Source organism: Myxocyprinus asiaticus, chromosome 41 (assembly GCF_019703515.2).
Source record: "Myxocyprinus asiaticus isolate MX2 ecotype Aquarium Trade chromosome 41, UBuf_Myxa_2, whole genome shotgun sequence".
NCBI classification, from domain to species: domain Eukaryota; kingdom Metazoa; phylum Chordata; class Actinopteri; order Cypriniformes; family Catostomidae; genus Myxocyprinus; species Myxocyprinus asiaticus.
In genome coordinates, this window is record NC_059384.1 from 31,299,590 (window position 1) to 31,327,570 (window position 27,981).

At 36.8% G+C, this 27,981-nt stretch overlaps 1 protein-coding gene across 1 annotated transcript; it reads right to left on the reverse strand.

Moving 5' to 3' along the window:
* Positions 1 to 952: 952 nt before the first annotated feature.
* LOC127431649 (NXPE family member 3-like) lies at positions 953 to 27,936 on the reverse strand. Its single transcript, XM_051682178.1, has 7 exons — positions 27,874 to 27,936; positions 27,213 to 27,617; positions 15,701 to 16,116; positions 15,513 to 15,583; positions 15,190 to 15,393; positions 12,609 to 12,949; positions 953 to 1,464 (listed from the first exon to the last, which is right to left on the reverse strand). Exons 2-7 carry the CDS (start codon positions 27,612 to 27,614, stop codon positions 1,267 to 1,269), a joined length of 1,632 nt encoding a protein of 543 aa, XP_051538138.1. The 5' UTR covers positions 27,615 to 27,617; positions 27,874 to 27,936; the 3' UTR covers positions 953 to 1,266.
* Between the last annotated feature and the right edge of the window lie 45 nt (positions 27,937 to 27,981).

Below are 27,981 nucleotides of genomic sequence, written 5' to 3' on the forward strand. Positions count from 1 at the left end.
GCAGAACTATAGATGCAAACCACAGCGTTGGCAACTACGCGGAGCCTGCGGCGTAGGTTCGATACAGAAGTATTAATCAGCCTTTACTGTTAATCGCTGCTTGCAGGTAAACACACGCTCAGTCTCTCTCTTTCTCTCACTCACACACACTTCTCTCACTCACACACACATACACACTCTCACACGTCATTGTTACTCCAATAAATTGTTAGAAACAACCCAAGACACTGTTACTAGTTCTAAAGTGGTGCTTTCGAATTATTAATGGAGGCTTGGGCACGTCTTTGGAACTAGCAACAGCTGATATGTGCTGTTAGAAAGTAGTTCCCCACACAAGAGGGTTTATGGGATGCTCCTTGGGTTTTTCTTATTTATTTACTTGGCTGTTGAAATTTTGTATAAAACGCCTGCGGCCTCGTGCCTACAGCCGAATCACAGCCGTGCTGATATACGGACAAAACAGCACTCTTGCTCGAGTGATATTAGTGACTTATATGTTTCTACACCCACTGTATCCTTCTCAAAGGACATAGGCCTACATACCTAAAGTAAACCCTGGAACCCATGCATGGACAAGCCATAGAAATAAACAATCTTCATAAAGTCATGTAAAAATCATGTAAATTTCATGGTTCATATTTCTCTAGTTATGCTCAGCTCTGTAATATTGCATGACTAGGGAAAGTCAAGTGGGAACCCTTATGGTTAAAAACATACCCTTAAAGTTACCCTGTTTTTGGAACAGAAAATACTTGCTTTAATTTCTTGAATACAGTCCTGCTTTTATTTTATCTTTAATTTCATTAATGTTTTGATCTTTGAACAAAACAATTAACAAAACTGTATTGTTCTTACGGGTGTTACAAGACTATATGAAATATCACTAAAACTATGGATGAACAAACATAACTGTTTGCAAAAATGTGAATTGAAATAACCCAAGACAAACAAGTAAAAACAAAAACATTTATAACACATAAGACTAATGACAATCTTTTTAGAGATGTCAGAGTGACAGAAACAAAGATATAACATTTCATTGTTAAACAGAGTAAACATGTTTTATAAGTCACGGTGTTAAGTTTTGTAAATAAAGAAGATAAATATGATCATTAAAAAAGTGATGATAGAGATTTACTTCAAATGCGCTTTGAGATTATACAGTAAATTACACCAATTCTCTCAGATCAAGTCTCCTAATTTTAATTTGCATCATACTGTATGAATCAAGTTATTAACACACATTATAATATTGTGTCTGGTGTTTCAGGTAGGGCAGATATATGAGAGTAACATGTCGACCTCATTAGCAATGATAACAGGACCTGGGTGAATGTTTTCACGTAGATAGTGACAGGAAGTCATCTGCCAGACATCTAAGTAGATCACTCCATTAATATCTCTGAACATCTCTCTCATCACTGTGTTAAACTGCAGTGCATACCAATCACTTTGAAAAATGTCCTGTAACAACACAGAGCAGAAAGAGTCACAGCATGAATGAGCATCAATATTACAATAATTTTTCACTGAAACAGAAAATTCTGTCATTATTTACTCACCCTAAATGTTGTTCTAAACCTGTATGCTGTTATTTTTTTATCCATGGAACACAAATTTAAGAAAAAAAAAAAAAATCTGAATATGATTTTCAAGCAACCTAATTTTAGTCTGTTCCTCACACAGAGATATTGTATGGATTAAGAAGACTTGGAATATAGCTCACAGTAGGGATATGCCCGAAGCTGAATACCATATCCGGAAAGGCATGAAAAATGACTTCAAAATGAATTCTACAAAATAATAGAACAAATATTCGTTAGACTGATTATCTAACAACAAGCATAGGGATAGAGCGATATTTAAATTAAATATATCTAAAATGACAACACAGTAGTGAGTCTGTTAAGCCAATATGACAAAAGTGTAAACTTAATTAACATATAAATGTGCATGTGTGAATTAAAATTTAAGTCGGATAGCAGCATTGCAGTCTCTGTTTATTGTGTGTAGCTCAGAATTATATATATATATATATTACGGATTATCCAACAAGCATAAAGATAAAGCAATATTTTAAACAAACATCTACAGTAAATTTCAGTCATGACAACTCTCTGAAAGATTTAGCATGTTAATGTGGGTATGACATATTGATAGGATATTGGTCTTGACTGACTAGATTTGCTAAGCTGCTGCTGCAGAGCAAGTACAAAGACTTACTACTGCTAGAACATAAACAGACATACTGAGTTAAGCATGTTGACATGCTACTGCTGCTGTACAATTAGACAAAACACAAGACATGCTGCATCTAGCATGTATGACATGCTGCTGCACAATTAGACATAAACATAGTACCCCAACAAAACAAGGAAGCTGCACGAACACATAACACAAAATTCAAAACAGGACCTGTAGGTCTCCAGAGTGAGGAAACGTGCAGGTAGAATCACACTGGACCCCACACAACCTGCCCACTCCTTTTTTGAACTGTTTCTCTCTGGCCGGCACTAAAGAGCACTCAGCACCAGGACATCCAGGCACCAGTTTTTACTGCCTTCAGGACTCCCATAGTGCAATAATGTATAAATATGTCATGTACATATGTAAATTCACTCAGATTTAATTCAATAAATACATAACCCTACCTTGCACATGTACATGTGCCATTCTAAGTTATATGTCCTATTTATTTTTTCTGTATGTCTATTTATACTCTTACCTTACTTTATATTCTGTGTCTCACTGCAATGTTCTGTTTGCACTTGTTTCTCCTATCACCAAAAATAAAATAAAAAAATAATAATAATTCCTTGTGTACGTGAGCACACTTGGCAAAAAAGCTCATTCTGATTCTGATTATCCACACACACCTGTGCATCCTTTGTAACTGCCCCCAAAATATCCACATCACTCACTGGCCTACTCTGTGTACAATCAAACAAACTACTTCAATAAACATTATACTAACTACATACCAACAATATATGTTCCACATTCTCTAAAACACCTCAGCCATCACACATCCCATTTTCATGTTTGCACATAATTGCCAAAGTTGATTTCAAGCATCTTTGACCCAATCTTAATCTAGTTAATAAAACCTCATCCCTTCTATTCCCACCCATGTACTGTTCCCTCACCACTGAGTGCATAGTATTTTAAAGCCACATACTAGTGCTGCTTCTGTCCAATCTTACCTGCCATTTATTTCTTAACCTTTCCCTTATTATGGATTTTACCTCATTTTTAGTTGTCTAGTGCTTTTTACATGTTTTATTTTTTGGCTAATCTATTAGCCACCTCTTTCCCTAGCATGCCAATATGTGCAGGCACCCAATAAAAATATACACCGAATCTCTGTAATCTGTGTAATGGTGAGTATACTTCCATTAATAGATCATCCCTATCTGATCTAGATGACAACATAGTCTTTAAAGTAGAAGAAGAATCAAAACAAATTACCACCTTATCTGGCTTAACCTGTTCAACCCATTGTAAACCTATAATTAATACAGTTAGTTCTTCAGTATAAACAGACAGGTCCATATATCATTTTAAACAAATGACACACATGCCTATGCCACCATTCTGATTGACTCTTTTTTTTTGGAACCATCTGTAAATATCTGCAGGAATGAATAAAATCTCTCACTTAAAAGTGCACTCCATTACTACACACTTCTTCCATATTTTGTCGAGCTTCTAAAAAGCTCAGGGTCCGTATTCACAAAGATCTTTATCTACCACTAGGAGTTCTCCAAAGAGTTCGTAGCTATGAGTTTTTGTTTAAAACCTATTCACAAAACTGTGAAGAGCAAGTTTTACTTAGGAAATCTTAAAATAAGATTAAGGCGGAGTTGACCTCTTTGCAATGGATGACACCATGTTTTATTAGCACGCTCTTTTACAGTTTTTCTCAGTCGCTTTGGTACATTTCTCGAATCATCCTTAGCATTTGCAAAGCAGTAAGTGCATTTCTCGAAACAATTAGTGCAAACAGCACCACACAATGTATTACATGCAAAAGCCTGTAGCATGCTCAAAATCCTTAGTTCATCTCTCAAAAGTAAATATTTATGCCAATGAACATATCAGTGCCATCAGAATGACAAGTCCTTGTGTCATTGTTCACAAACAAGATAGTCAAAATGCTTAGCCATGTTGTCAGTACAACAGTGTGCTTTGTCAGTATTTCCTGATGTAAACTATGGCTACGGTTTTGATGACAATGTTTGAAAATGCACAAGGATGCACTTTTTCTGTATGGCATATATCAATTTCAACAGTACAAATTTACACAACACTGTATGTGAGATATTGATTGCAAGAGGCTGGACAGGATTTACATTTACGCATTTACTGTTGGTCTGTCAACAAATGACAGTACAATGTCATTGTGATACAGAAAAGACTGTTTTACAGCACAAAGAGGGAAAAAAAAATTACAATATTAGAAAGGTAAACATAGGAAACACCCCTTAGGCAGAGCTGTACATGCAGCGCTGTATTGGAAATCACAGTGCTGTCTTTCTACACGTCCTGACATTCCGGTCTGTCGGGCCACAGATTCTCATCCCCATCACAATGGAAATCTGCCCTTGCAATGCAGCACGGAAAGAACCTTTTGGAATATCTTATCCACCCTCTGTAGGCGTCTGCTGTGATGTCCTCACATGCTGCATCCATGGCAGCCAGCAGGGTCATCTGAGTATGTGCTTGTGGTTTTACCCCCCTACCATTTCACCACACATCCGTACTCCTCTTCTTCTTCCCAGCTGTTGGCCCTGTTCGTTTCCTTGTTTGTTCTTCCATTGTCAGAAATTGTAACACTGTGTTGTGCTCTGTCTACAGTTGTGCTCAAAAGTTTGCACACCCTTGGAGAATTGGTAATATATGTACCATTTTTAAAGAAAACATGAGTGAGCAGGCAAAACACATTTCTTTTATTTCTTATGGGATTCATATTCAACTGTAGGTTATAACATAATGGAACAATCATAAAACAAAACATGGCAACAAAGAAAAAAATGAAATGACCCCTGTTCAAAAGTCTGCATATGCTTAGTTCTTAATACTGTGTATTGCCCCCTTTAGCATCAATGACAGCGTGCAGTCTTTTGTAATAGTTGTCTATGAGGCCCCAAATTCTTGCAGGTGGTATAGCTGCCCATTCATCTTGGCAAAATGCCTCCAGGTCATGCAAAGTCTTTGGTCGTCTTGCATGAACCACACATTTGAGATCTCCCCAGAGTGGCTCGATGATATTAAGGTCAGGAGACTGTGATGGCCACTCCAGAACCTTCACCTTTTTCTGCTGTATCCACTGGAGGGTCAACTTGGCCTTGTGCTTAGGGTCACTGTTGTGCTGGAAAGTCCAAGTGCATCCCATGCGCAGCTTTCGTGCAAAAGAATGCAAATTGTCTGCCAATATTTTCTGATAACATGCTGCATTCGTCTTGCCATAAATTTTCACAAGATTCCCCATGCCTTTAGAGCTCACACACCCCCAAAACATCAGTGAGCCACCACCATGCTTCACAGTGGGGATGGTATTCTTTTCACTATAGGCCTTGTTGACCCCTCTCCAAACATAGCGCTTATGGTTGTGACCATAAAGCTCTATTTTGGTCTCGTCACTCCAAATTACAGTGTGCCAGAAGCTGTGAGGCATGTCACCGGGCTTTTTTGTGGCATTGGCGCAGTAAAGGCTTCTTTCTGGCAACTCGACCATGCAGCTCATTTTTGTTCAAGTATCGTCGTATTGTGCTCCTTGAAACAACCACACCGTCTTTTTCCAGAGCAGCCTGTATTTCTCCTGAGGTTCCGAATTTTCCACTTCTTAATAAGTGATTGAACAGTACTGACTAGCATTTTCAAGGCTTTGGATATCTTTTTATATCCTTTTCCAACTTTATAAAGTTCCATTACCTTGTTACACAGGTCTTTTGACAGTTCTTTTCTGCTCCCCATGGCTCAGTATCTAGCCTGCTCAGTGCATCCATGTGAGAGCTAACAAACTCATTGACCATTTATACACAGACACTAATTGCAATTTAAAAAGTCACAGGTGTGGGAAATTAACCTTTAATTGCCATTTAAACATGTGTGTGTCACCTTTTGTGTCTGTAACGAGGCCAAACATTCAAAGGTATGTAAACTTTTGATCAGGGCCATTTGGGTGATTTCTGTTATCATTATGATTTAAAAAGGATCCAAAGAACTATGTGATAATAAATGGCTTCATATGATCACTTTCATTAAATATTTTCAAAATCAATGCCAAAATTTCACAATTTCTGCCAGGGTATGCAAACTTTTGAGCACAACTGTATATATGCTTGCCAACTGAAGGTTCATGAGATGCACCTCTGAGCTATTTTAGGGAATTGGTTGATCTTTGGTTGATCTAACGCTTCACACATTCCCCTTCATTAGTGAAGTACAAGATTCACATGACAGCAATTCATCAATTCAGGACACATTTACAAAAAAAAAAGTCTAATAGAAATGTATAGAAAATAGGCTTGACAGATTAACACAACTGGTTCAACCATTTTGCATTTAATGACTTTTGCAATGAACTAATGCCTAGATGTTTTTGGGGGTAAGACTATTCAACAGAGAACCAGTATAATATATTTATTCAACATTACATAAGCAATTGATAATGTAGGAAACAATTGTACATCATCAATTGCATGAATGTACCAAAACATTGGCAATTTGTTAAAAAGAATGAGAAATTGCTTTTATGATGTGCACAAGTGACTAGATGTTGTGGAGGTTAAACAAGTCATTTTGAGAATTTCAATTGTGATCTGAGAAATGTACCAAAGCGACTGAGAAAAACTGTAAATCGCCCTCAGTGAATGGTAGACAGGGAACTGCTATTTGTCAGCTAAGACAGACTACAATACAGAAGTCAGTCAGTCAGACAGACAGACAGACAGACAGACAGACAGATGATTGCAACACACTCCAAAAAAGCTGGCGCAGTCGAATGTTTACCACTGTGAAACACCACCATTTCAAGTTTGTTAAGTTTAAAAAGTGGAATATCTGCATTAATGGTGCCCTCACAGATGTGAAAGTTACCCATGCCATAGGCACTGACACACCCCTGGCCCATACAGACACTGGCTTTTGGACCTGACTCTGATAACAGCTTGGATGGTCCTTTCACTCTTTGGCACGGAGAACACGACGACTGTGTTTTTCAAAAACGGTTTGAAATGTGGACTCATCGGACCAAAAACACAGTTCTACTGTTCTACTTTCCATCTAAGATGAGACCGAGCCCAGAGAAGTCAGCAGTGCTTCTGGACAGTGTTAATGTAGGGCTTCTGCTTTGCATAATAAATTCTTAACTTGCATCTGTGGATGCAGTGGCGAATGGTGTTGACTAACAAAGGTTTACTAAAGTAATCCCAAACCCATGTTCATGATATCCATTACAGATGAATGATGTTTTTTATGATAGTGATGTCTGAGGGATCAGAGATCACACGCATTCAGAAGTGGTTTTCTTCTTTCCCTTTATGCACAGAGATTTGACCAGATTCCTTGAATCTTTTAACTATATTGTGCACTCTAGAGGGTGAAATGCCCAAAATCCTTCCAATTTGTCTTGGGGAACATTGTTCTCAAAGTGCTGGATTATTTGCTGAAGCATCTGTTGGCAAATTGACAAGTCTTGAATGATCCTTGCTCTTGATGGACTAGGCTGTTTTTGGAGGCTCCTTATATACTATGACACGATTGCCTCACCTGTTTAACATTTCCTGTTTCACATTGCCTTGTTATTTTAACTCATCAAATTGTTATTAGTCTTAAATTGCCCCTGTCTCAACTTTTTTGGAGCATGTTGCAATCATCTGATTTGAAATTACTGTACATAAAAAAACCCCCAAAAAAACAATTAAATTCACAAGATAAAACATCATATAATGTGTAGTTGTAGTGTTTTCAATTTAGCAAAGGGTGAATATAATTTATAAATCACTCCTTTTTGTTTTTATTAGCATTTTTCATGCTGTCCCAACTTTTTTGGAATTGGGGTTGTACTTTTATCCATAAGATTTTTTTGTGAATATGGGCCCAGATCTACAACAGGCTCCGTAGTCTTCCAAGGTGGAGTACCAGACACAACAGGAGAAAAAAAAAAAACATATAAAGGCCATAGTCCTTGACCCATTGTCCACATTTACATCCCAAGCGGTTGCCTCCATTACAATTATATTCCCAACATTCCTCCAGTACTTTGCGGGTTTGATGTTTATCCTTGACAACACACCCAATAAGTCACTGCCAGTTTCTCCCTTCTCAAATCCACTGCCATCTCTCCCATTACTACCCCAATCGCATCAACAGGTGACGTTTTAATTGCTCCACAACATATTCTTAAAGCTCTAGACTGTATCACATCCAATTTCTTCAAGACTGAATTAGCTGCGATCCAAAAACTATGCACCCATAATCCATACTGGAACGTATTGAAGATTGATAGATAGCTAATAACGAGCTGCGGCTAGCACCCTAAATCAAGCTGGCAAGTGCACACAAACAATTGATATATATATTTTTTTACACTTTGTTTCAATTTTAGTAATATGCCTCTTCCAGTTCAACCTCTGATCAAAACACAAACCAAGGTATTTAAATTCTGATAATCTTTTCAATGGCTGATCATAAAATTCAAGGTTATGTAATCCTTATGCCATTTCTTTGTGAAAATAATATAATTTGTCTTTGGCACTGATAATTTTAAACCCAAGGACCATTTCTTAACTTGTCGGATTGCCTCATGTACCCTTTTAACTACATATTAAATATTTTGACTTCTTTTCATAATGCTCCATCATCTGACTAGAGAGCCAAATTTGGTTGGATTTTTCAAATTGACGGAAGAAGAGTTTGGAGCAATGTCTTACATGGCCAGTTATGTGTACCTTTTAATTATGAACCGATCCAAAATCATGTGTTATTAATAGGGATGTGCATGGTTTTCAAATACCAAAATTACTATTCAGTTGTTCTGCACGTGTTTAGAGGTCTTTAACCCGATCTGCTTCAGACGGTACCCGACAAACCTACAGGTTTTGGGCCAGGTTTGATTAATTTTTTCAAGTAGGATATAGGGCGAGTTACGGCTGTTCACACGTGCATCGAGGCCATGTAATCACGCACTGGACAGACATCTTTGATTGTTGTGCCACAACTCACTTTTTTCAGCGTACCGCGCAGGACCGTTGCATTTTTTTAGACACTGTTAACTTAAAAAGAATTTCAATATTTTTTAACGCATCTCAAGACACCTGTGTTCTGTTTCACCATTTGTTGCGATGCATCAAGCTTTTTCAGCTCAGGTGTCACAAATCAACATTCTGAAGTTCAGGTTAGAAGGAGGACTTAATGTGTCTGTTACACATGATTCCAGATTGTTTTTCACCTGCCAAAGTTTCAGCGCTTGATAAACGGTGAGCCAATGTTTTTTTCTTCCCCCCTTTTTGCTCTGGTGTGCAGACAATAATTACAAAAGTTAAATGCGGAATCATTTAAAAATCAAAGCATCCCAAAGAGGTTTATAAACCGTAGTGTGTGCTGCCTCATGGAAAGTGAACCTGCCCGGGCAGAGATACGCATATTCCATTGATTAAGATTGCTATGTTGCAGGCAGTGACAGATTATTTTTGTTCGACTTTAATGTGATTTTATCATTTGAAGATCTATGTATTGTGCTATTTAGGCTCATAGCTCACTGTGCACTTTATTCCCTGCTATCTGAGATTGTGTTTGATGCATCCATGTCAGTAAACATTCTTAATTCCTGAGTCCCGACTCCCGACAAATAACAGAATAACCATTCGTGAACTCTAGCATTTAACCAAATATTACAAAAGGTTACCGTGCACATACTGTATAGTTAGGATATTAAGGCACCTTTAAGGTACTCGAGTGTCTATGCTCGCGCTGCTGTATTCCAGCACGCATTCGGCCGAACAAATGGTATTTCACATAAGGCTGACATTTACGTGGATTAATAGATATAATAGATATCTCAAAATAATAAATAATTGATTTAGAGCTCAGGCCCTTTGGGTTTAGAGGCCCCTGGGCAACGGCCCAATCGACCCGGTGGTTAATCCGTCCCTGCTTGCAGAGTTCCATTATCAATTTCATATAGAACTGATAATTCTTCTCCATTTCTTATCTGAAAGGTGTGCTCAATCAAGAAATCTAATACCCAATTAAAATACTTACCATTAAACCAGTTTTCTTCAGTTGAATCCAAAACCGTTCCCTCCATAAAGTATCATAAGCTTTTTTTATATAAGAAAAACTTCCACTAAATACTAAATACTTTTTGATTTAATTTTCAAACATAACTAAGGCATCACTGGTGACCTTCCTTTTCAAAAAACAATCTGATAGGTAAGGGATAATGTGCAGCCAGCCGGCTGTTATCACAAAATACACTCACTGAGCACTTTATTAGGAACACTATGTTCTTATAAACTGCCTGACATGGTCTTCTGCTGTTGTAGCCCATCTGCCTCAATGTTCGATGTGCTGTGCATTCTGAGATGCTATTCTGCTCACTACAATTGTACAGAGGGGTTATCTGAGTTTCTGTAGCCTTTCTGTCAGCTCAAACCAGTCTGGCCATTCTCTGTTGACCTCTCTCATCAACAAGGCATTTCTGTACGCAGAACTGCTGCTCCCTGGATGATGTTTGGTTTTGGCACCATTCTGAGTAAACTGTAGTGACTGTTAAGCATGAAAATCCCAGGAGATCAGCAGTTACAGAAATACTCAAACATGCCACATTTGAAATCACTGAGATTTTTTTCCCCCATTTTGATGGATGATGTGAACATTAACTGAAGCTCCTGACCCATACCTGCATAAATTTGTGCATTGCAATGCTGCCACATGATTGGCCGATTAGATAATCGTGTGAATAAGTAGGTGTACAGGTGCTGGTAATAAAGTGCTCAGTGAGTGTAAACCACAGCAGGCCTTGTATCACCCTAAAGGGATTTATTTTGCAATAACAACCGGCTGACTTTACATTATCACGCTTATTACATGGCTACTAAGCAAATAAATGAATAAATGGACATGAAATTTTGATTTGCATTGAAATTATGTTATTTTGTAAGAAGAAAATATCACTGAACAGCTGATTTGTGTAAACCTTTCAGGTTTGCGTCACAGTTCTGGTGTTGTTTATTATGCGAAAATGACTGTTTGACTGCTCAGTATCCAGCGTATTACAAGAGTACTTGCTAAATAAATGTACATAAAACATTGATATTGACTTATTATTATTATTACATGAGTTGAAATTATACTAATTAGCTTACTTGTAAAGATCGCAGAGTGATCTTAGAAGTAGAAAAAATGACTTGCTATATCCAGAAAAACGGTCTGATATGACATATTACAGACCGCTACATGCGCCATTGACCAATCAGAATCGAGCATTCCAGAGAGCTGTGTAATAAGGTGTTTTAATTTCCTATTTAAAATAAATAATTAAATAAATAATTGAGCCATCTAACAAATATCAATTTCAAGGCCGTCTCTGGTCATTTCCTTAATATTTTATAAAGTATCATGTCTTGACCTGGTGTTGTATTTCTTGAGTGATTCATGGGTAGTGATAACTCAAATAAACTAAACTCATCATCCATTACACTATCAAATTCTTGATTTTTCTACAAACATTGCTATTTTAGATTTTAGGATCGCATAAATCAGTTTCCCTGATACTCCAGTCACATTTAAAAACGTATTCGCACATTCAACAACAGCACATATAAATGCCACAAACTACATTTTGTCACTGGTTGTTTTTTGTTTTTGGCACCATTCTGAGTAAACATCAACAACTCAAGAGTTGTGCATAAAAATCCCAGGAGATCAGCAGTTACAGAAATACTCAAACCGGTCCGTCTGGCACCAACAATCATGCCACTGTCTAAATCACTGAGATCACATTTTTTCCCCATTCTGATGGTTGATGTGAACATTTACTGAAGCTCCTGACCCGTATCTGCAAGATTTTAAGCATTGCACTGCTGCCACATGATTGGCTGATTAGATAATAGCATGAATAAGTAGGTGTACAGTACAGTACCAACTCTTAGGTTAGGGGAACCTTCTGTGTTCGCTGGGTAAATTAATACGGGCTGGTTTTTAATAAAAGATATTGAAGTTTTTCTCCACATAAAGAAATTGAACATTTGAACTGAAGCATCATATATGGTTTAAAATAAAAAAAATACACTAAAACACAGTAGGTGTAAATGTATTTACACAGTAATTACAATCGTGGGAAAAAATATTAGTTTAATGTATCTTCAGCTTGTTGTTTTTCATGCAGAGTGGATAGAAAACGCATGTTGGCGGCATGTGCTGAATGTAATGACAATGGCACAGTGTTGAGTTTACAGTGATCAACTTTTTTTTTTGACCAGTCACACAAGCTCACTCATAATGCAACAGTCAACTACCCATATGGTGCATACTCATTAAAATGTCATATAAAAAGCTATTATTAGGAAAACAAGGAAGAAAACCTCTTTGACCGAGTGTACCTTTAGTCCTGCTGTGTTGCCAGACTTGATGATGACAGTAGTATCTGGTGCACGGCTCAGTAGTGCAACAACGGCCTGACGAATTTTGGCCACTTCATGGACGTAAAATGTTAGTGGGTGAAACACCAGGTGGGCAAAGATTGTGAAGACAGTGACTGCATGATGACCACCAGCTATTTCATCAATATCATTGCTGATGTAATGCAGATCAGTAATTAGCATTTTAGTAAATCGCAAAGGTATACCATGTGGATGCCAGTGAACAATGATATTATTTTTTAACTCCACAGCCATCAGGGGTCCACCCGTACGAGGAGTGTGGAGGTCCATTCTCTTTAAGCCTAAATAAGATCAGAAAAATTATCATTAGAATCCTTGGTTTTTTAATTTTGCTAACAGCTCAAATCAATAAGGCTACTAAAGTGATTTGTTTATTCCTTCATTTTATGCAATGGCCCCTAAAGGTATTTGGGAACTTAACCACACTTAAATAACAATCTAAATGCAATGAAGCTACTAGAGCTTTTACAGAACTAACTTCATCTTTTTTTTCAATGACTTTTAACCAACTGGTATCAAGGTGATTTTTAGAGGATGAATGAAGTCAGTTCCCTTCAAGTTCACACAGGACATTAACTATGGGCATGTTCGACTGTTTGACAACGAGAAAGTGTAACATTACTTTTGCCTTCATTTTGTAAACTATGGTTCATCTATTGTTTTATCATTTAAAACCTATCAAATATCTTTTTGTCAAATGTTTTGCTTTAGTGCTTGTGCTCTTTCAAAATGCCACTGGTCTGATATTTTGTTTTCTAATTCAGTGACATAGAGTACATTTGTAAGTGCATCTTAAATGTCTAACTACTTTTTGGGGCCATTGTATGTTTATTCATTTGGGGCCATTATATTTTTATCCCTAATTCATTAACTAGGGATAGGTGGAGCAATCCTAAAGTATCCATACTTCCCACACTGATGTTGTTTAAAAATACCAATCCTCACACACACACACACATACACACACACACACACACACACACACACACACAAATAGATTCTAAAAAATTAATAAAAAAAAATAAAAAAATTAAAATAATTAACCTAGGGATATTATTATTTGGTTACCATGAACATGAACAATAATCATAAGCTTCAAAGTGAAATAAAAAGGATTAGGCTATATTAGCAAATACTTGTGCAGGATGGGAACTATTTCTTCTTCCGCTCATCTTAACATGCATAAATGCTGAAACACATAAGCAGACAAGCGCTTGCGCCGCCACAAGACTTGTTCAGACAAGAGGTTATGATAGAAAATCAGAGAAACAGCTTCAGTCTAGGGCATACGCACCTATCTTTCTTGGGATTTTGCGACACCCACCTGAAATAAGTGATGATACGTATGGCCGCCAGAACAACGAGTAGGCTAAATATATATATATATATATATATATATTTAAAGTGTACAGAGATTATCTCTAAATGCGCACGGAGCTGCGGGAGAGCAACTGATGGCACTGGCAAGACAGACATTCCAACTAAACTGATCCACCAATCAGAACATTCATTTCAGACGCGACTGGATACTTGCTAACCAATGATATTTTCTGTTTCAGTAATGGGCGGGACATTTCCAGCATCTAATGCACAAGCATCCCTGGAGTAATCATAATTTGCACTGTAAATTTATTTCCCTGCTAAACGTAAATATATGTTTATACATTAAATTGAACTGATGCAATTAAACTTTGTGAAAATACTGCATGTTATTGCACCCCTGCTAGTTTTTGGTGCTCTTTTGTTTTAGTTTTTTTTAGTGGTGGCTTTTTATCGTGATATCAATTTATTTCAATTTATAAGTAGGAAAAACATTTCACTATACACAGAAAAGCACATAATAGTACACAAATAAAACAAATAGCCATTAATTTTTATGTAGTCTATACTGTATATGGTAATACAAGATAACATGTTAATGTGAACATTGCTGCACTCATATTAGCTACAATGCTTAACAGTTTATTGCGTATTATAAATTAGTTTAATAGTTAGAGTAATAAAGTAGCCATGCCATTGTTCTTAGTAGTGTACTGTACACCATGCCAGCAAGACACTTACCCTGATATACATTTTGTAAAAATAATAATTATAAGTCATTTTTTAATGGAGATCGTAAATTCACAGTATGCCCACCTCTTCAGACACTACTAAACCACTTCTGGAGTAAATTCATACTAAAATAACAACATATCTAAAGGTGACATTTCTTATTGCTTATAATTGTGTGTAATTGTTGTTAATAAGTAATTAAAAAAATAGTTAACCATGGTTTTACTAAAGTAATATTGTAGTAACCATGTTTTTATGACATTGTGACATTTTATCCCAAGAAATCGCAAAAAAATCAGTTTAATAGAAGTACTGGTATCGACGATATTGGATTTGAAATTATTGGTATCAGATCGAAAAAAAAAATAAAAAATATGTGGTATCGCCCCTTCCCTAGTTCTAATAATGCTAAAATGACATGATAATATTATTAAATAAAGTGGTTTGTCCATGCCACTAAATTACTTGCCTGGCACTTTTCGTTCCAAATACTCAAACCACTGCCTCGTGGTGGAGTCTCCCATCAAGTAGACAATTTTGTTTTTGAGACAGTTTCCCATTTCTGGAGGACTGAAGCGTTTAGTGTTACATATCAAAGACTTCCAGACATCATGCAAAAAGAACCCTGCAGGAACCGGTGTTGTCAGGCCAGATCTACATCTCTCCATTGAGCCTAAAGCAAAGAAAGGGCATTTTTAACCAAGAAAGGGTGTGTATTTTACAATTTTTGCAATTCTATTGTAACTATATTTGTTTTATAGATGATATTTGTCCTCTGAGATATGAACGTACCAATGTCTGTAGTGTTGGGAAGGACATTTATGATTTTCGTATCTCCAGTTAGAGCAACATTTGTTAATTTCCTATAGATAGTCAGAAAGACAGACAGACAGACAGACAGCATCCTTATTGTAAAGTGTTGCCATAAAAACTTTTCTACAATTGTGGAATTGATTTTGAACCCTTTCCCATGCATTTACTTTGTAAAAAGTTTCTTCTCAAAGGGATTTAATGGGTTTTCCACAGATCCTCTTGAGTGGTGCACCAGCTTGTCACAGGACAGTGTTTTTGGTCTCTCACACTGCCACACCGTCCCTGTTTTTACATCCTTATACTCGCAGCAACAGTTGCCTTTAATCCAACTTCCGTTTGGGCCCCACTTAAGATTACACTCTACTACTTCACTGATTCTTTTCCCTTTAGGTCCTGGCCCTTCAAAGTAGCCATTATAGTGACTGCGTGGGAATGATGACTCCAGGTATTTTTCAAGAATTTGAACAACCTCACTGGAATGGACTAGACGCACGGACACTTGTGCCTGGCCTTTCCATGGCAGAAGAAGATCAATGGAGTAAGTTCCGTTACGGTGATCCACAACCTCTCCAAACACACTCGCCTTCAAGAACAAAAAACAAGGATTGTTTGCCATGTACCGTAATACACTAATATATCTCGGTAAATTAAATCTGAAAGCTTATCAACCTAAAAGTAACATCCATTATGTTGTAAATTAATTAACAACTTGATAATGTATATGTAGGTAGATTAACTCCAATAGAACAAATGTCTGCATATACATTTTTTGACCATTCTACAAAATGAGTGCCATTTGAATGTCCTTAATATACATTTACATTTATGCATTTGACAGATGCTTTTATCCAAAGCGTGTTATAGTGCACTTATTACAGGGACAATCCCCCCGGTGTAACCTGGAGTTAAGTGCCTTGTTCAAAGACATAATGGTGGTGGCTGTGGAGATTGAACCAGCAAACTTCTGCTTACCAGTTCTGTGCTTTAGCCCACTACCCCACCACCATTCGATACAAAATAAATAAATAAGACTTTATAGACTTTGACAATATGTAATTTAAGTAATGGCAGCTAAATATGGGTGGGAATAGGGGGCCATGATAGACCAATCACAGTACTTTATGATTACTGGATAAAGATTTACTGGGCTTTTTCTTTTTTTTTTCACAAAGATTGCTGGGATGAATTTCCATCCACAGGAACAAATCCTTTAAATTGTCAGCTTTTTAAATTACTTTATAGTGTACAAATATCTCCAATAAGCATAAAATGCCCTGAGATTTGAAGTCGGATATACTGTATGGAGGATTCGTCTTTCTGAGACGTCAAGCACCAAGGAGGGTGAACAGTCCATGGGAAGGGTGGGAAGGGTCCTTCGAAATAATAATTGCATGGTGGGTACATAGTCTATTGAAGAGTTTGTTAATGGATGGGAGAGAGATTTCAATTATTTGTTCGGCTGTCCACACTATCCTCTTTAGGGAATACTCGTTAGCGACATTACAGTTCCCACAACAAACGGTGATGCAGCTGCAGAGGATGCTTGCTATGGTCTCATGCTAGAAGGTGGTTAGAATGGGAGGAGGGAGGCTGGCTTTTTTCATCCTGCGCAAGTAGTTAAGGTGTTATTTTTGGTGATGGTGTTGAGTATTCAGGTGAGATCCTCTGTTGTGTGCACTCCCAGGAACTTAACACTGCAGACCTTCTCCACAGCAAAGTTGTTGATGTTCAGAGGAGTATAGAAAGCAGAGGTCTCTGAAATCAACAAGCATCTCTTTTGTTTTCTCAACATTTAGAGACAGGTTGTTGTCTTGACACCAGCTCACTAGCTGATTTATCTGCTCTGTGTGCTGACTCGTCATTGTCACTGATGAGTCCCACTACTGTTGTATAATCCGCAAGCATGGAAATTTACCATTGTCTCTGACTGTATTCACGGAGACCAGAGCTATGTCGTTATTTTTACGCTTACTGTCAGTATAATAATAGGGGGCGGGGAGCAGCAGCTCATTTGCATTTAAAGAGACACACACAAAAACAGCGTGTTTTTGATTCCACCCAAAAAGAGGCATTTACAGGTGAGTGAGTGTGAGGTGGAGTACGGTAGAGGTGGCATTACTAGTAGTTCAAATGGAGCAGTAAGCAAACTGCAATTGGTCAAGTTGGTCTGGGATGTCGGTTTTCATGTGCTTCAGTACCTGTGAATAGACAGAGGACTTTTCGTCAGGAGGAGGGTTGGTCTTCCTTGCGGGCTCCTTGTTTTGTGCCTCAAAACATGCAGAGAAGTTATTCAGTGCATCCGGCAAAGAGGTGTCATTGTGAAAAGCTTGAGGTGTTAGTTTGTAGTCAGTAATAACTAGTATTCCCTGCCACAGGCACCGTATGTCCTTGAAGTCAATGCAGTTATGTACTTTCTTTGAATAAGTACTCTTAGCCTCACTGATGGCCCTGGACAGTTCAGTTCTAGATGTACTGAGTGCTTCTTTGTCTTCAGGCTTAAAGGCAGCATCCCTTGCTTTCATTCGAGTGCACACCTCTGCAGAGAACCATGGTTTTCGTGAACCATGGGTTCTCTGAAAATGTCCCAATTTGTGTTATCAAAACAGTCTTGGAGTGCTGATATAGATCCCTGAGGTCGTGTTCTTACCTCATTCTAAACTTGTCTGATCCATTTTTGATGGGTCTGTGCATTTTTTATGCACCGTGTGTGTTTGTGTAAACAATGTCATGCATGTTTCAAAGTCTATGTAGTAAATACTGTCTTTAGGTTTATGTTGTTAATGTCCCTGGTAATGATGAAGAAGCCATCAGGATGAGCCGTCTGTATTTCGCTAATTTTCCCATAAAGTTCACCATGGACACCACTAGCATTAGCCTAGTGCTGGGTGGGATGTAAACAGCAACAATTATCACAACTGTAAATTCTCTTGTGAGATAGTAAGGTCTGCATCTGACTGCCAGAGACCTATACGAGTGCTGAGCAGAACACAGAGACAATCACCGCATTCATACACCATTCCTTATTGATATAAATTAATAAGCCACCACGCGGGTCTTACCGGACAGAGTAACTAACCATCTGATCGGAACGTGGTTAATCGGTCAACCTAAATGACAAGGTCGGGAATACGCTCATGCAGCCACATGTCAGTGAAGATAAAAGTGCAGCAGTGCCTCATCTCCCTTCAGGAAGTCAGAAGCAGCTTTGTACAATTCAGGTTGTTGTTTATGGTGCAGACGTTATAGAAAAAGTGTGGTGTGCTGGCCGGCTAAGATGAGCTTTTAGCCTAGTGTGAATAGTTTTGCTTCTTTGCACACCACTTACGGCATTCGTCCTGTCCATCTGTGTTGGCCAGTGGTGCTGTAGTCTTACGGCCTGGTGCCTGGAGTATGCTGAAGCGCCACTGTTGGTCCAGTGTGCCTTGATCTGATTGTATTTGACAACTTTTTCCAATGTTGATGAAGGACGCACTTTGGTCAAAGAGTATGTTTTATTAATACCAAGGATTCAGACACACTACTCCATTGGCATACTGGTTTTGGCATACTATATCAGTGGTGATTGCTGTAAGACTACACAGGAAGCACAGCTTCCCTAAAAATTTCATTAAAATTGCATATAACCTCTCTATAATTCAGATCATTATTGACCCGGCTCAATATTTAAGGTAACAAAAGTGCGCAACAGCATACAACACTTTCGCAATGTTCATTCCGTTGATGTTATCTGCATGATTATATCCATCGGAGTTCACGGATGCACAGCCCAGAGAGCCCCATTGAAGCAGTGCTTTAACGGGAGTCTACGGCAGAGGCGTGTCCCATTGAATTCAGTGGAGCAAAAGATCGATCTTCATTGGACAAAAGGCTCTAAACACGTCATTTTGGGTCCTGCCCGAATGCCATGCATCTCTGGGGGTCTATGGGAGCTTCATGAGCGCTATTGGATAAGGGAAATGATCTGATTGTTGATTGGACAGTGGGTTTTCAATCAATGTATTTCTATCCCTCCTGGAACCCTAGCTTCTCTATCTGATGATTGGTCGAGCTCTCAAAAGGGCTGAACCATGTAACAAACGACCAATCATTGAGTAATCGGCAGTGCAGAAGAAACTGATTGTGGTTTATTTAACAAAATTTATTTTGTGATTATAAATCATCACTTTTACCATTGGCAAATGTATATGTTGTAAATAAAGTTGTAAATATAAGGTTCTGTATTTTTGGTATTTTATTATTGTTCAGTAAGTTCACAAATTAATACATATATATATATATATATATATTTAGAGTTTTTTTCAACATAGCTGCTTTTGGGGGCAAAATGTCAGACATTGCTAATGTTGTTGACTTAATTTTGGAGAAATCAATCAAATCAAAATGGACCATTTCGTGCAAACAATAAGAGAACAGGCTTCACATTTCTTCACCAGCTTCAATATTTGAGCACTGTTTTAGGTTAGAAATGTTACAGTGACAGTCATTTCTTAATGTTTGTCGGGAGTACACATCAGGCATGAAAATCAAAATGAGAGTTATTCACATTTAGAAAGGAACAAGACACATTCCTGTTCAATCATATAAGCTGCTGTTTATTTGTCATAACTGCCTTTAACAAACAAATTACAAAAAGCTTTGAGTACAAAAGCATGCACATTTAGGGAAATATTGATGAATTATCATGTTTTCGTCACATTTCTTCAAAGATAATTACCATGCAAATAACATTATAAATGCCAGGTACCTACTGTAAAACAAACACTTCATATAAAACACTCTAAATAAACAAATTTTAATTGTTTATTAATAAATTGGTTATTATTGTAATTTGCACAGACACCAGTAACTACTCATATTTATAATTTTAGTGACTCAAGACTAGATCAAAATATGATTTTTTTTTATCTGCATAAAAGCAGACTTGAATATTAAGTAATAAGCACTATCTTTCTGAGCACAGAAAAATGATATTGAAACTAAATGAAACCTTGAAACTGCACATACCATAATCACATAAAAAATAATTATTTTAAGAATTACGCATTTCAATTTTATTAAAAAAATCAAATTGAATTAAATAATCTTAAATTAAATACAAATATACTGTATATATATTTTTAAGTTTGATTAATTTACTTTTTAAACATTACACAATTCAATTTAATGGAATTTTGTTATTAAATTTAAATGCATAAATCTTAAAATAGGTTAAATTATTTTTTTGGGAGTGAGTGGTCCACAACGACAATGCCATGCAGATGACTTGACAAGTTTTGGAAATTAAGATGAAATATACAGGATAGAGTCTTCTCTACAAGTTCAAGGAATACGTTTTTAAAAAATTAAGGTTACAAACTTGAACTCTTTTCAAGGCTCCAATAATCAAATAAATAGTCCCTATGTTTGCCCTTTTGTGCATCATCCTCCTTTTGTCCATTGTCCTTCCATGTACACTCTCTGAGGAATATTTCAAGATCTACTCATCATATTTTATTGTGTTTCAGCTCGCTTGAATTGGGATAGTCTGCTGTAAGTTAAGATATGCCATTGTCTATGTTAAATGTATGTTTTAGGAAGTAATAAGGAAAAATGTGACAAAAAGACACTCCTGTTTATTATGTTTATTTACTCTTGTGTGTCAGTGGGAATTTCATACACTAATATTCACTGCAGTTTGGCCTCTTGACTGAAACAAATTTGCCCATTGCATTCTACAAATTAAGACCGTTCCAATGATATATAACACATGGCTATCTCATCTTTTTTATATTTTTACCAACTCTTAATATAATTGTTTTGTTATAACTAATTTGCAAATTATTAGAACAAAACAGCTCTAATTTGTCATTAAATTAAAAATAATTATTAAAGAATTAGTAGGATCAGCTATATGCATTGGAAAGTCCAGATTGAAGCTTTAAAATGACACCTATTTTGTTTAGATCAAGCGATCAAGTGGTTATTAATTAGGGGTCCAAGCACCGAAGGTGCAGGAACCCTATTGTATTTGTTCTGATTTTCTAATTCTTCTTCTTCTTCTTCTTCTTCTTATTATTTTTCTGCCCTAAAAGTGTCTGGGCGTCAGAGATTCCAAACTTGGCAGGATGGTTCCAAATCCCCCCACAACTCAGGCATACAGACACACATCCTTCAGAGACTAGGTGGCGCTATTGCGAACAAAACAAACAAAAATCTAATTTTGGGCCATAAATCTTGAATCGTAAGGGCTAGAAACAAAATTATTTTTTCCTCTGATTCCTTGCATCATGCCCAAGAGTTTTACCTCCCTGACAGAATTTTGCTCCGCCCCTTCGTTTTCCCGCTATTTTGGATTGTTTGAAAAAAAATCAAAATGAACTCGTCCTAGGCTGTTTGCCCGATCGGAACCAAACCAGTGCAGAATGATTCAGCAGAGTCCCAATATGAAAAGTTATCAAAGGAATTTTGAAATTCTGATTTATCGTCAAACGGTACGCCAAAACGTTCATAGTGGGCGTGTCCATTTTACTAAAATAACTTTTGAACGGATTGAGGTATTATCACCAAATTTGGTAAACGTATGTATGGGCTCATGCTGAGGTCGAAAAATATTGCACACCTTTGCCTCTTGGTGCCGCTATAATAATAAAAAAACTAAAAATGGCTCTAACTATGGAACCGTTGGTCCGATCGACTTGAAATTGCATGCAATGTCTTTGTCCAAGGTGCCATCAAGGTCTATGAGCACATATAGCATATCTTTAAAAACATGTCCGCCAGCAGCCAATCAAATTTCAGCAGCTAATAACATCAAATCTGAATGGCCAGCCATTACAAAACTTGAGATATTCATACACAGTGTCAAAATGAGGCTGTGTACCATGTTTTGTGAGAATCAGCCACAAAGTGGCGCTATAAAAAAACATTTACGTTTTTGCTAATTACTCCACTCCGAGCACATTCAAATCAAAATTCTTTTTACCTCTAATCCTTGCGTCAAGTCCTACAAAATGTATATCTTAGTTTTATTTCATTTTATAAAATGTTTCTGTCATTCTAATTTACTGAAAACCCTACTTTTTCGAACTCCTCCTAGGGTGTTCGAAACTTGGCCCAGGTCAGTGTTTGACCATGCAGGAAAAAAGTTATCAAAATAATTTTGACCCATTAAATCGTCTAGAAGATACAATCCGATATATTTGACTAGTATGGCCCATTATGACTAATATTCCTGTATCTTGTGTGCACAAATGCCAAACTTCACAAAACTCATACTAAATTTCATGGATTTATGATGAACGGGATGCTAACAGCAAATTTTAACTAATCAGCCATTTATCTGACCAATGAAAGCTGTAATACTATTTTTGTATTTCTGTAACACAGGATAAGAAATCCTTTTTAAGTCTAAGGCTTTCATTAGTGTTTGAATGCATATACATTTATTTTTAAGAAACGTGGTACACTAACAATGTCTTCTGACTTTTATATTATTAGTTTGCAAATAAATCTGTGACTTCCAAAATGATTAAAGATCATCAAATGTCACCTTAATTTTTACATGTCCTAAAAATATAGAAAACATATTTGTCAAGTTGCCAGACATGATTGACTGTCACATTGTTATAGGGATATGTTTACATATGTCTGGAATTATATTATGTGTTTATTTTTCCATGATCCCCGATTCTGTCTCGCATCATTTCTATATGGCTGCGTCTGAAAACTGTAAAATGCTGCCCAAATGTGCCCCATAGGCATACTATGACAACATTCTTGCCCATGAAAACAATTGTTTCCTACTATGACAATACAATGAATTTTGTGGGATCGTATCTCCCAATCAGAATGTCGTAGAGACATAGGAGCGTAGAGATGGTCTACCAATCAGTCTTTAAGTATCATCACCATGGCTAGCCATTTTGGGCCATAACTCTTGAATTATTTTGCTACAAAAGATATGGATTCAACCAATGGAGTCGTATGGATTAATTTTATGATTCCTTTATGTGTGTTTTACAGCATAACATTTTTGGTACACAATTTTCAGCACATTTAGGTTAGGGAGGATCTATTCTGTCAATTTGAATTATTTAGCATCCACTGGATCATTTCTGTCAATTCTGATTATATTGTTTATTTCTTCACATGTGCTTGGACCCCGATGATTGCCGTTTGAGGCTATATTTTGTTATATAACTGTTATATAATGAATTTGTTACATAATTATTATTATTCCGCAGGAAGTGTCCTCCACTAGCCCAGTATAAGAGCAGTGATGGGGAGTAACCAGCACTGTTGTAGTCAAGACCAGCTCATCAAGTCAAGATTAGAAAGGGTCAAGTGACAAGTCTGAGTCGAGACTGAGACCTGAAGAGGCTCAGTCTGAGACAAGACTCTTAAAGACCTAATGCAATCTCAGCGAATGTCGCACAGTGCACACTGTATGATTTGTATGACGTTATTTTTATCGCAGTGTGTGGAGTTTTCAGACGGTCCCTTAACCACCATAGGCGAATATCCAACGAATATCGAATTTACAACCAACTTTACCTCGCTTTTTGGCTGTGTACTCAGCGCAGAACAATAAATGCAAACATACACAGATCAGATAAAATTTCCACTCCATGTATTGTGTTGTAAGTTCATCAACAGATTAATACTCTATTCTTACCACATTATAATGGGGGCGGTCGCATCGTTTTCAGTTAAATTATTACGTCTTTTATAGAATACTGCCGTTAACTGGAGTTGTCTGATTCAGGCAACCCCAGTTTGGTTTTTGTTTAAACTAGTAGACTAATCACTTTCAGAAAAATACCGTGGTATTACCATTTTCGGACATGTGGGCTACCCATTCAAAACCATGGTGAAGAGGTCAGAGTAGACACAGCAGAGATAAAATGATAAAGTGAGGGTGCAGATATGAGAGAAGTGAAAAGAGTTAAGAGACAAGAAAAAGATTAGAGCCATATAACAAAAAAAGACAATGTGACGTTACCAGGGTAATACCATGGTACTGAATGATTATATTCATATTTCATGATACTGTCATAGTACTCCAAGATGCGTAAAAAAAAAATACCATGATTTTACTATGACACATGTCAAAAACATGGGATTATCAAAGACCATGTTTGAAAAAAATTGTAAAATATGGTGCTTTTTGTTAGGAATATTACAGAATAGGCTATTATTTCAAAAAGGAAATAATGGAAAATTATGTTTATAATACAAGAAAAATGCTTAAATCCTCAAATCAAAGAATTGGTTAAGTATTTATAAGTGCTACTCTTTAAAAAAAATAAAAAAATAAATAAATAAAAAGTGCCCTTTTTTTTTCTTTTGCCCCTGTCACTGCTGAGGTCTATGCACTCCCCTGCCAGAAAGTAATTTAACCCTTAAATTAATGGGTGTTTCAGCAAAAATTATTCTTTAGCAACTCAGCGCTGATATTTTATTACAAATGGATCTACAAAATGCCACTTTGAGACAAACAGCATTTATAAATTTGTATGTGTACATGAGGGATACAGATAATTCACCACTGGTGTGCAGAAAATCCACTATTTAGTAGTCATTTGTATGAATATAGTACTCATTTGTCTTGTAATTAAGAAATGCTGTATATCCTGTGATAGTAAACTTACATAGAAATGAAATAATTATAAAAAATGATTTATGGAAGTACAAATAGATATTGTGACACTATTACATACCTCAGGTCACTAATGACTCTTTTTGTAAAGAAGCGTCTTTAGCACGTTATTTTTTGTTTATCAATAGGGTGCAAACCTAAAAGGTCAACCCTGTTACCATGATTTTGTTTTGTAAACAATTTATCATTTAATATTCAGTATTTGCGGAAATAAAACTCTTTATAAGTCAAATTCATGTCAAATGAACCCTTATATTGTGTTCTGGTCAAAACTGACCAATTTATTTATTTTTTCTGAACAGTGTAGTTTATTTCATCCAGTTGGAATAAAATTCCACAACTTTGTTCACACAGGGCATCTGAACACACACAGTCACATATTTGTATGGTAGAGATGATGATGCGAGAGGCGATGGATCAGTTTGTAGTCTTTAATGACGAAGATGATATAAAACAATGTAGAGAACCATAAACCATATCAACAAAGAACCAAATAAACTACACACTAACGTAAGTGTTACTCAGATGAGAACTGACAATCAATGAACAAAACAGGAGGGTATTTATACACAAACGGAACTAATGATGCAATGGAAGACAGGTGAGGATGATGGGGAACAGATGGCTGATGAGGGCAGTGTACCATGGGAAATGTAGTCCAGGAGAAAACTTCAAAATAAGAGTCCTAGGGAAACATGAGGAAGACAGAACGTGACATAACTCCCCCTTTACAAGGTGACTTTTGGCACCTAAAGATGGAGAAGGGCAGGAGGAAACAGGTGACTGGGGAGGATCAGGAGTAGAGTCAGGAGGTCTGGGGGGTGGCCTCAGGGAGCCATGGGAGGCAGAGCCAAGGGAGGCAGAGCCGTGAGAGGCTTGAGGGGCGGAGCCATAGAAGGTGGAGCCGTAAGAGGCTCGAGGGGCAGAGCCATGGAAGGCGGAGCCATGAGAGGCTCGAGCCAGCAAAGAAGAGGAGAATCCTCCTGCTGGGTTCAAATTCAGAATCATAGGAGGAAAATGGGCTTAGCAATGCTCTACATCGCTATAAAGCTGAGCCCAGTATTGCGATGGATGAGTGTCCTCTACAGTAGTGGTCAACTCATGCAGGGGCCCATGTTAAACTGTCTTCCTTAGCTCGCAAATATCTGGCCACCCCTGCAACATCTGTACCATATGAAAGACTATTCTCACTGGCAGGCAACATTGTCCCAAAGAAGAGTGCAGCTTTACATAAACAAAATTTAAATAAGTTATTTTGTCTTAGCAACTGTTTGAACAAGAATTTATGTCAGTATAGCTGTGTTTCTGTTATGGCCACATTGTAGCCTAAAAGTGACTATTGTAGCCTAAGTGATAGGCTTATGTTCAATAAAATATATATATAAAAAAGAAAATAATGTTATGGCCACATTGTAGTCTAAAAGTGACTATTGTAGCCTAAGTGATAGGCTTATGTTCAAAAATAATAAAATAAAAAATAATTATGGCCACATTGTAGCCTAAAAGTTTGTGTAATAAATTCTACGTTGAATCAAATTAAATATAATTCTTTCTAAAGCTACTTTTTGTAATGTCTATTCAATGCTTTTCTCATCTAACACAATGATGACTTTATCTTTTGGGGGTAATTTCTCAGCCAAAATTGATGTGCGATTAATTGCGATTAATTAATCATCATGTAATTAATTCGATTAAAAATGTCGACTGACAGCCCTACTTTCTATCAATAAAAAAATATATTTTTAAAATATTTTTAAAAAACGAAGCACAAAACCTGTCATAATTACCAAAAAGATCTAATGCAATATGAGAGATTTATTAACAATCTTAGTGGGCCGTTCTTTTTTTAACACCATTTTTGCTATTTTTCTAAAGGCACAATTATGTCGCAACATATAGTAAAATGAATTAATTTAGCTTGAGATGGCACAATGCAATGTATTAACACTTTAACATTATTTTTTTTTATTTTTTTTATCAGAAATGCACTTTGAAAATGACCCTTTGACCCTTTTATATTTTTAATTTTAAACTCAACATACCTTTAACTTTGAATTGTACAGCTTTGCTTGGAAAAAATCCCCTCCATATGGTTTCAGGTTGTTGTTGTGATCTCTGGCTGTGATTGTAACATGAATCTTTTCTCCCACTTTGTAACTCTCATTGAGTCCCACAATCGAGAATGTTGAGTGGACTGGACTTGTGCTCAGATTCAGCTGAGTGATTTCTTCATCTGGACTCGGCCAGTCCAGAGCTTCCTGTAGATTTTCCCACTCATCATAACTGATTCCTATGTCCTCATGACTGATTCCCATATCAAACATGGAAATTGTGGGTGATGAATTTGTATGTATGTGTCTTCCTGATTCAATTGGATAAACACGTCTAGGAATTGGGGGCTGGAATTTCTGCATCTGACTCCCATTATCCAGAAATTTCCACATAAACTGAAAGATAACCAAGATAACAGTTACACCACATTCCAATGCTGTTGTCCCTGTTTAAATGTTAGCGTATCATGATAAAAGACCTCAAATGAACTTCCATTTTAGATAGATCCAGTCCAGCAAATCAATTTCATTTGTTTAGTAAAAATTTTAATTTTGTAAAGATATTCATATGTCATATGTATTCATATATCTTATCTTTACATCAGAATGTTTTTAAGACCTGGTGAGACATACATTTTATACATCAACTTACCAAAAATGTTGAAGTCCAAAGACATAGTATCACAAGACAAGTACGACAACGTGTCAACCTGTGAACTGAGAATAAACTGTAAATAGTGAAAGCGATCTTAAGAAGCTA